Raw genomic sequence first — 10,572 nt, 5'->3', positions numbered from 1 at the left:
GCCTGGAGTGTGAAGTCAAGTGGCCTTAGGAAGCATCACTATGAACAAAGCTAGTGGAGGTGATGGAATTCCAGCTGAGCTAGTTCAAATCCTAAAAGATGATGCTGTGAAAGGGCTGCACTCAACAGGCAGCAAATTTGGAAAACTCAGCAGTGGCCACAGGACTGGAAAAGGTAATTTTCATTCCAATCCCAAAGAAAGGCAATGCCAAAGAATGCTCAAACTACCGCACAATTGCACTCATTTCCAAGCTAGCAAGGTAATGTTCAAAATCCTTCAGGCTAGGTTTCAGTAGTGAATGAGCTGAGAACTTCCAGACGTAGAAGCTGGATTTAGAAAAGGCAGAGGAACCAGAGATCAAATTGCCAACATCTGTTGGATCATAGAAAAAATAAGGGAATTACAGAAAAACATCTACTTCTGCTTCATTGACTACATGCTAAAGGCTTTGACCATGTGGATCACAACAAATTTCGGAAAATTCTTCAAGAAATAGGAATACCAGACCACCTTACCTGTCTCCTGAGAAACCTTATGTAGGTGAAGAAGCAACAGTTAGAACTGGACATGGAACAACGAGCTGATTCAAAATTGGGAAAGGAGTACATCAAGGCTGTATATTGTCATCCTGCTTATTTAACTTATATGCAGAGTACATCATGCAAAATGCCAGGCTGGATGAAGCTCCAGCTGGAACCAAGATTACCAGGAGAAATGTCAATAACCTCAGATATGCAGATTACACCACCCTAATGGCAGAAAGCAAAGAAGAACTGAAGAGACTCTTGATAAGGGTGAAAGAGGAGAGTGAAAAAGCTGGCTTAAAACTCAACATTCAAAGAACTAAGATCATGGCATCTGGTCCCATCACTGCATGGCAAATAGATGGGGAAACAATGGAAACAGTGATAAACTTTATTTTCTTGGGCTCCATAATCATTGAGGACAGTAACTGCAGCCATGAGATTCAACGATCCTTGCTCCTTGGAAGAAAAGCTTTGACAAATCTAGACAGCATATTAAAAAGCAGAGACATTACTTTGCCAAAAAGTGTCGGTCTAGTCAAAGCTATGGTTTTTCCAGTAGTCATGTATGGATGTGAGAGTTGCACCATAAAGAAGGCTGAGTGCCGAAGAATTGATGCTTTTGAATTGTGCTGGAGAAGACTCTTGAGAGTCCCTTGGACAGGAGATCAAACCAGTCAATCCTAAAGGAAATCAACCATGAAGGGGTTGGAAGGATTGATGCTGAAGCTGAAGCTCCAATATTTTGGCCACCTGAGAAGAGCCCATGACTGACTGGAAAAGACTCTGATGCTGGGAAAGACTGAGGGCAGGAGCAGAAGAGGGTGACAGAAGATGAGATGGTTAGACAGCATCATCAACTCAATGAACATGAATCTGAGCAAATTCCAGGAGATAGTGAAGGACAGGGAAGTCTGGCCTGCTGCTGTCCATGTGGTCACAAAGAGTCAGACACAACTTGGTGACTGAACAACATTTCCTCGTGATTCAGCCATGCACTTTAACAGAAATACCACTGAAAGTATGCTGCATCCCTCTCAGTGCACCATATGAGGGACAGGTCAATCTGCCCCATTACTGGTGATTCTTTACTTCATCACTTGATTGGTTTCTTCACTGTAAAGTTACAATGTTACCCTTTGTGATTAATAAGTACCCTGTGAGGAGATACTCCAGGACTATGCAAATATCCTGTTTCTTGTCAAACTTTAATCCATTATTGCAATATCCATTAATGATTCTCTCCTGAAACAATTACCACTAGAATGGTTGCCAAATGGTAAATTTCTAATTCCTCTTTTTCTACATTTACTAGTTGTCCTTTTACTGTTAAGAGCTTTCCTTTCCCTTATGTGTATATGTATGTATGTATGTATGTTTATACCTTAATCTTATATACACTCTCTTAATCCTACTCCAATCAGACTCTTGCTCCCATTTTTCTATTTATACTCTTTCCTTTCAAAGTAACAATGCCCTCCACTTGGCTAAATCAGTTCTTGATCTTCATCTTCCTGGACCTCTCAGCAGCATTTGACACAGTTCATAAATTCTCCCCGCCTTGAAATGTTTTCCTCACTTGGTTCCCAGGCCATGTTCCTCACTGGCTGCTCTATCTCAGGCTCCATTGTTAGTTCTTTGTCTCTTAATGTTGGGGGCCCCGGGGTCTGAGTCCTTAGCCCTGCCCTCTTCTCTGTCTATGCTCACTCTGTTGGAGATCTCACCCAGCCTCATGGCTTTAAAAACCATTTTCACAATGATGACTCCTGTGTTAATCTACTCGGGCTGCCATAACAAGATACCACAGACTGGGTGGCTTAAAAACAGAATTTTTTTAATTTCTCAGAGTTCTGGAGGTTGAAAGTCCAAGATAAGGGTGCCAGTAGGGCTGGTTTCTGTAAGAACTCTCTTCCTGGTTTGCAACCTTCTTTGTGTGCCTTCCCACAGCCTGTCTTCTGCACACACATACACACACACACACACACACATACACAGAGAGAAAGACAGAGGAGCCACTCAGATGTCTCTTCGTCTTCTTCTAAGGATTATTGAATTAAGGCCCAACCCTCATGACCTCTTTTAATCTTAATTACCTTCTTAAAAGGCCCTATCTCCAAACATAGTCACATTGGGGTGTTAAGAGTTTTGACACAAATTCTGGGGAGACACAAGTCAGTCCATAACAACTATCAAAATTATAACTCCAACCTGGGCTCAGATTCATAAATGCAACTTCTAACTAGACCTCTTCACTTGGAAATCTGACAGGTGCCTTAAATTTAACAAGTTCCAGATATTAATAGAACTGCTAATTCTCCTCTCCTTTCCCCTGCAAAAAAAAGTTCTCCTTCTACAGACTTCTACATCTCAGTTAATGGCAAATTCCTTCTTGCAATTCTTCTGGGCAAAAACCTTGGAGTCATCCTCAATTCCTCTTTCTCAAACACTCCATCATCAATCTGCTCCAAAATGTATATTAATTTCATAATAACCCCATTTATTACCTTCATAATAATCCCAAAGTCAAACTTTGGTTCAAACCATCACCATCTTTTGTCTGGACTGTGGCAGCAGCCTCTTATCTGGTCTCTCTGCTTCAGCTCACTCATATCCCATTTGTTCTACACCCATCAGTTACAGAGATGAGATCCTGTAAAAATGCAAATTAAGTCCTGTCCTTTCTCTGGTCAAAACTCTCCAACATGGTCCACCTCACTCATACCAGAAGCCAAAGTCCTTACAATGACCCACAAAGGTGTGCATGAACTAGTCCCAGGGGAATCTCCCTGACATCATCTTTCCCTTGCTTATTCAGCTCAGCCATCCTGTCTACTGGCTTTTCCTTAAACCCACCAGGCATGAGTCCACTTCACGATCTTTGCCTATTCTATGCTTGGAACAATCTACTCCCATATACCCTTGCGACTCCCTGCCTCACCTCTTCCGTGTTTCCTTAAGCAAGGCTTCCATCGACTATCTGTTTGAATTTACACTATAGCACTCCCTTCTCCCTTCCCTGCCTTGTTTTCCTTCATAGTGCTCGTCACCATCTGACAGAGCACATATCTCTCTACAAAGCAGGAGACCTGTGAGAACAGGGACTTCTCTGTCCCCAGTGGCACCCCCATAATAATCACTCACACTGACTTTACTCTTGTTATATGTCAGCATATTTTTAAGGGCTTTACTGTACCACTCGGGGGCTTCCCAGGTGGTGCAGTGGTAAAGAATCCACCAGCCGACGCAGGGGATGGAGGTTCGATCCCTGGGTAGGGAAGACTGCCTGGAGATGGAATAGCAATCCACTCCAGTGTTCTTGCCTGGAAAATTCCATGGACAGGAGCCTGGCGGGTGGGCTGCATACAGTTCATGGGGTTGCAGAGTCAGACACAACTGAGTTACTGAGCACACACACGCTGTTATCACTCATTTAATCCTAACAAGGGCCTTCAGAGGTGGGTATAGCATAATAGTAATGCTACATAACAAACCATCCCAAATACCTATGCCTTACGGCAGCAAATGCTAATTTCTCCCTCTTCCACCTGCATTTGGGGTTTAGCTGATCTCAGCTGGGCTCTGCTGGGTTTAACTACTACATGTGTCTCTTATTCTTCTGGATTTGATGTTAGGGATTTGGATAGAAACTATTGCTTTCCTACATTGACACAGAGCATTCTCTTCCTACCTGTTTAGTTTCCTGACATTCAAAAAAGAAAGAGTTTCATGGGAAAAAAAATAATACATGCAAAAGAGGAGACTTCCCTGGAGGCTTCCCCGTGGCTAAGACTCTTCTCTCCCAATTCAGGGGGCCCAGGTTTGATCCCTGGTCAGGGAACTAGATCCCACATGCTGCAGCTAAGAGTTCACACGCCACAACAGAAACTGGAGATCCCACATGCAGTGATGAAGACCTGGCACAGCTAAATAAATAAACAAAAATACAACCTAAAATTTGATACTGGGAACCCCCTGGCAGTCCAATGGTTAGGACTCGGCACTCTCACTGCCAGGGGCCCAGGTTCAATCCCTGATCAGGGAACTAAGATTATGCAAGCTGTGTGGCTCAGTCAGCCAAAAATAATAATACAAACAAAACACTAAACTACGAAACTATCCTTATCCTAGACTTTTCTATGGCAACTTTGACTGACACTGTTTCAAAAGATGGAATACACTAATGACAGCCCCATCCTTGTGACAGAGATGGAAATTCCAAGGAGGCAGCTGGAAACATGAGAGATCTCTTAAGGCCTTGGCTGAACGTGCACATTGTCATTTTCATCCACGTTCCACTGGCCAAAGCAAACTGTGTGGCCACATCTAATATCAACAGAGAGTATCAATCAGTCCTAACTAGGGGAGAGACTGAGTCATTGAATAGTAATCTAATTTGCTGCAAGATTTGTCATGCTGCACCCCAATGTTCATAGTGGTACTATTTAGCCAAGAAATGGGAAAAACCTAAGTATCAACAGACCAATAGATAAGAAAGATACAGCATACATACATACACATATGTGTTATTTTTCATTTCCACAAATAAGTGATGTCATATAATATTTCTCTTTCTCCAACTTATTTCACTTAGTATGATAATCTCTATGTCCATTCATGTTGCTGCAAATGGCAATATTTCATTCTTTAATGGCGGACTAATATTCCATTGTGTGTATATGTGTACTTGTCTCTTCTGTCTTTCATTTGGTTTTTACATTTACTGATTTTTAAAAAAATATGTATTTGGCTGCATCAGGTCTTAGTCGTGCACTCGGGCTCTCTGGTTGTGCCATGCGGGCTCCAGAGTGCGTGGGCTTCAGTAGCTGCAGCTAGCGGGCTTTGTTGTTCCATGGCACGTGAGGTCTTAGTTCCCTCCCTGACCAGAGATTGAAACCATGTCCCCTGCATTGCCTTGTGGATTCTCAACCACTGGACCACCAGGGAAGTCCCCGCTTTCCTTTTCTGACCCTACCCCAGCCCAGCCCCTTGTCAATTCTGACCTGAAATTGTGTGACTGTTGCAGGGGCCCCTCCTCTCTCCCTCTCCCACGGGCTCTGCACACGGCTCCTTTCCTGCTCAAGAGTTTTCAGTGGCATTGCATCACCTTCAGAGAAAGTCCAAACATCTTGGTCTCAGATACATAGCATGTGTAACCTTGACTCCAACTTGACTGGATTCCAGCTCTGTCATTTACTAGTAGTAAATCTTGGAGAAGTTATTTGACCTCTCTGAGCCTTAGTTTCCTTATCTGTTAAGAGAGAAAGAGAAGGAAGAAAGAAAGGGGAGAGGATATAGCATGACATATAACTTTTGTATTTGTTTCCTGTTAGGATAATATACTGATTGCCTTTTTTTTTTCAGGATTCTTTCTTTTTTTAATGGAAGTATAGTTGATTTACAATATTGTGTTAGTTTCACATGTACAGCAAAGTGATTCAGTTATATACATATATATATTCTTTTCCAGATTCTTTTCCACTACAGGTTATTGTAAGATATTGAATATAGTTCCCTATGCTACATAATAAATCCTTGTTTATTTTATATATGATAGTGTGCATCTGTTAATCTCAGTTGCTCAGTCATGTCCGACTCTTTGCAACCCCATGGACTGTAGCCTGCCAGGCTTCTCTGAACACGGAATTCTCCAGGCGAGAATTCTAGAGTGGGTTGCCGTGCCCTCCTCCAGAGTATCTTCCCAACCCAGGGATATAACCTGCATCTCTTACGTCTCCTGCAGTGGCAGGCGGGTTCTTTACCACCAGTGCCACCTGGGAAGCCCGTTAATCTCTCACTCCTAATTCATTTCTTCCCCCACTCCCCTTTGGTTACCGTAAGTTTGTTTTTTATGTGTGTGGATATGTTTCCATTTTGCTACATGTAGAAATAAAGTTATCTTTGTCGTACAAAGAAAAAATCAAACAAAAAATTCACACTGTGCAAAGGGTTTAAAGTAAAAGTTTCCTCCTCTTCCTTTCTCCTGAAATAAGTTCCATTAAGAGTTTATGGTAAATCTTTGCTGAACTATGTCCAAAACCACATAATACTTATACATATACCTGTTTTTAAAAGTGTTTTTAAATGCGTTCTCACCAAACTTTTGTCTCTTGCTTTTTATCACACACTAGTATGGCAAGGCCAGTTTTCTATGTCCAGAAATCACTTTTAACGATTTTGCCACTTACTAGCTGTGGGATCTTGCACACGTGGCTTAACCTGAGACTTGGTGTATTTAATTTGTAGCTGCAGATAAACATGTACCTGTCACACAGAGCCATTATGAGGATTAAATGAGTTAATACACATAAAGCATCTTATACAGTCTGACATATTAAGAGCTCAAAACATATTAGCTCTCCCTATTAATAGCTCCATGTTTAGCTATACCATAATTTACATAACCAGTTCTGTACCCATGGTCATTTAGTGTGCTGTGTTGTTCATAAAGATGGTCACACTGATTCCCCCACCCCACATACTTGACTCTGCAATATGACTCTGTTGTCTTTTCCATCAAGAGACTATTTCTAGTCTTCTTGAATCTGAGTTGGACATGTGATAGGCATTGATCAATAAAATGTAGTGAAGATGATGCTATAGCACTTCAGAGCACTTCAGAACCTAGGCCTCAAGAGGCCTTGTTGCTTTGGTGTTTTCCTTTCAGAGGCCATCATGAGGAAGCCTGAGCTAGCTTGTTGAAGCCACGTGGAGAAGAACCTAGGCTCTCAAGCCAGCAGCCCCAGCCATCTGCCAGACTCGTGAATGAGACCATATATGTATGATTAATGAGTTTGCTGACTTGCAAACTGACTGCAATGCAGCAGTAAGCCCAGGCAAAACCATGTACAGCCAAAAAGAGCTGTCCCAGCTGAGACATGTCCAAGTTACCAATCCACACAAATATAAGCAAAAAATTACTGTCATTTTAAATTACTCTGTTTTGGGATGATTTGTTAAGCAAAAATAGAAAGTTGATATGCTGAGGTTCTTATGCAGTGCCTATGGCTCTGGTTGGAATGTAAGCTCCATTTCTTAAGTGATCTTGTGTATGTCCTGCAACCTGACTGAACCTCAGTTTCCACCTCTGTACAGTGGGATACTTTTAGTTCCTACCTCACTAGGCTGATGTGAGTATAAAATGAGATGATGAACATTCAGTGTGTGGCACAGGACAAGTACTGTGAACATTTTAACTAGGGCTGTGGCTATTGTTATTGTTTGAAGAAAGTTTAGTCTGAGAGCTGTACTATGGAGGGACAGGAGGAATTAGTATTAAAGATAACTGTTTTTGGAGGCGCCATAACTACTGAACATTGAAGATTGAGGACTTTTTGGAATCAGAGACCTATACCAGGCCGGCCTGGAAGATAGCAGGGGTTGGGTCTCAACTGTGACCTACATGTGTGTGTCTGGGTGAGCCCTCTGAATCATATCACACATGGAGGCTGGAATTGGGTAGAATGAAGAACTGAGGCTATGGGAGCTGCTGAGATTATTGAAAAGGTCTCCTGACGGTTACACCCTGGGATCTACCCCTACTCTTTTCAGATGAAATTCCAGACTCCTAACCATGGCCTGAATGCCCTGGCCACCTTTCCCACCTTATTTCCTACTCTTCTTTCCTTCACTCAGAATGCTTTGGCTGCCCTGGCCTCCTTCCTCGAACTTATCAAGCTCTTTCCTGCCTCAGGACTTTTGTTCTGTCTTTCCCTCAGAGGGACCTTCTGAACCACTCAAGCTAAAGTTCTCCCCTCATACCTACTTATCTTTTTCCTTCATGGCATTTGTTCACTTGTTTACCTGTGCATTATTTGTTATCACTTTAGGTGAGTTTTACAAGAACCACATTCTCAGCATCTAGCACACTATCTGTCTCATGGCAAGTGATGAAAGGGTATGAACTGAATAAATGTGAGTAAAGATAGTGAAAAGGAACCAGAGAGTGGAAAGACACCTGAAAAGCTAAATGAAGGCCTCATTTCCTGGAAGATAGCTTCACAGAAACCTAGAATCATCTTGTTTAACCTGTGAAACTAAGACTCATAAAGCAGAAGTAACTAGCTTGAACTCCAATACTTTGGCCACTTGATGCAAACCTACTCATTGGAAAAGACCCTGATGCTGGGAAGGACTGAAGGCGGGAGAAGGGGATGACAGAGGATGAAGTGGTTGGATGGCATCACCGACACAATGGACATGAGTTTGAGTAGGCTCCAGTAGTTGGTGACAGACAGGGAAGCCTGGTGTGCTGCACTCCATGAGGTCGCAAAGAGTTGGACATGACTGAGCAACTGAACTGAACTGAACTAGCATGAGGGCACTCGGAGAGTCATTACCGTGGACTTTCAGTCCACTGAGGTCAAATGCCACAGACCTCTCTGACAGACAGAAAAGGCCCAGAAAAGGTCACAGCCACCTCCCTGAGGCCACCACTGTATGTCTGAAGCTGCCACCACTCCATCCCTGGAGGGGAGGAGACTGTCTCTTTGACAGTAGAGGTGCCAGTCAGCTGAAGAGCTGTGAAAGGAGAACTGGAGAAGGTGGGGAGGCCCATCCCCTGGGTCAAGCAGCTATTCTGAGGCAGCTCAGGGATAAAAACAGGTACCAAAATAACCCAGCCTTCTCACCCTTGTTCCAGACCTCACACCTCTGCTCCACCAAAGGTGAGGCAAACACTTGAATTCCTCTCAGTAACACACACACCAGCTTTCAGCAGGGCCTGCAGGGAACAGAACAGGGTGACCATCAGACTCAGCCCTGTCCACTGGAAGGTCACAGTCTGATGGAAGAAGCAGGCCACAGACGGGAGGCCTGGTGGGCTGCAGTCCATAGGGTCGCAAAGAGTCGGACACAACTTAGCAACTGAACAACAAAGGGAGGGAAGAACCCCAGAGGAAATGATCCTTGGATTGGTTCAACGGACATACCGAAGTTAGCCGGTCAAGGAGGTGGTAGTACCAGAAGTAATTGCCAGTGCAAAGGGAGGGAGGCAACACAGAAGAAATCCAGGAACAGTCTGCAGTTTTAGTGAGTGGGAGCCTCAGGAAATTCTTATGAGAGCAGCAGAAGTGGCTTGGGGCGGTGGGGGGAGAAAGGATGGCAGTAGTGTCCAAATTATGCAGGAACTCCGATGTTAAGAGAAGAGCTTGGGCTCTTTTTTGGTGCACAAAGGAAAGTCTTGGGAGATGTTCAACCAAGAGGACGTCATAATCAGTTCTGCACAATAGAAAGTGTCCTACACCTGCCTTGGGGCGGTTGCCCAGTAAAGTGGGGTGGAGAGGCAGATCGAAGAGAGAAAATATTTTATTCTGGCTAAGGCAGCTCTGGCTAGGACTCCTGTAAGAGCAGGAACTGGGTCTAAGTCTCCAGAGGGCTAGTACCGTCACTTCTCGACTCCTGCGCCACCCCACTCCTGGGGTCCAACTTTCGTTCACTTGTCCCGGAACTCGAAGTGTGAGCAGAAAAAAATGTGCTGCTGGAACCCCGAGCCTAGACGAGGGACCAGTGGAGGAGACTTCAACTCCCAAAATGCTTCGCTCTCCAGCTCTGCAGGTCGCGCATGCTTCTTTTCACGAAAGGCGGACCGGCTTGCAGACTGTAGGACTTGCCAACTGGATGAAATGCAGGAAACCTAGGGACCGCCATCTTACCTGAGGTCAAACCAATTGTACACTTAGGGGGAGGTTAGTGTTCTCTCTCTCATCAGCTCGTACAGTACTGCAATAAAGTTCGCTTAATTATTGCAAGTCTCCTTATTATGATTTACGATAAGAATGCCTTCCATTTTGCGCCGCAGTTCAGAACTGAACCCCTAAGGATTCAATGAGACATCCCAGCATGGCCGCACTCTGCGAGACTCCGCTGGGGGAGGAGTCGGAAGCGGTCCCTCCCCGCCTCCCGGTCGGAGGGGGGTTTCCGCTTCCGGCAGCGAAGGCTGCAGCCTCGCTCTGGTCCCTGCGGCTGGCGGCCGAGCCGTGTGTCTCCTCCTCCGCCGCCGCCATATTGTCTGTGTGAGGAGAGGGGAGAGCGGCCGCCGCCGCTGAAAAAA

At 44.3% G+C, this 10,572-nt stretch overlaps 2 protein-coding genes across 3 annotated transcripts in view; one reads left to right on the top strand and one right to left on the bottom strand.

Moving 5' to 3' along the window:
• Positions 1 to 9,048: 9,048 nt before the first annotated feature.
• Positions 9,049 to 10,572, bottom strand: part of LOC104990012 — a 9,470-nt gene continuing 7,946 nt past the window's right edge. The window contains exons 4-6 of the mRNA XM_010841892.1: positions 10,367 to 10,563; positions 9,452 to 10,089; positions 9,049 to 9,243 (exon numbers count right to left, since the gene is read on the bottom strand). Coding sequence (XP_010840194.1) covers positions 9,166 to 9,243; positions 9,452 to 10,089; positions 10,367 to 10,563 — 913 coding nt within the window. The 3' untranslated portion in view covers positions 9,049 to 9,165. The remainder of the gene's footprint in view (positions 9,244 to 9,451; positions 10,090 to 10,366; positions 10,564 to 10,572) is intronic.
• Positions 10,448 to 10,572, top strand: part of CSNK2A1 (casein kinase 2, alpha 1 polypeptide) — a 58,345-nt gene continuing 58,220 nt past the window's right edge. For both annotated transcript variants that reach the window (XM_010841771.1, XM_010841770.1), the window contains exon 1: positions 10,448 to 10,563. The gene's annotated coding sequence lies outside the window, so the exon portion shown is untranslated. The remainder of the gene's footprint in view (positions 10,564 to 10,572) is intronic.

Source organism: Bison bison, unplaced genomic scaffold (assembly GCF_000754665.1).
Source record: "Bison bison bison isolate TAMUID 2011002044 unplaced genomic scaffold, Bison_UMD1.0 scf7180017864167, whole genome shotgun sequence".
NCBI classification, from domain to species: domain Eukaryota; kingdom Metazoa; phylum Chordata; class Mammalia; order Artiodactyla; family Bovidae; genus Bison; species Bison bison.
This window is presented reverse-complemented; position numbering and strand designations above follow the sequence as displayed.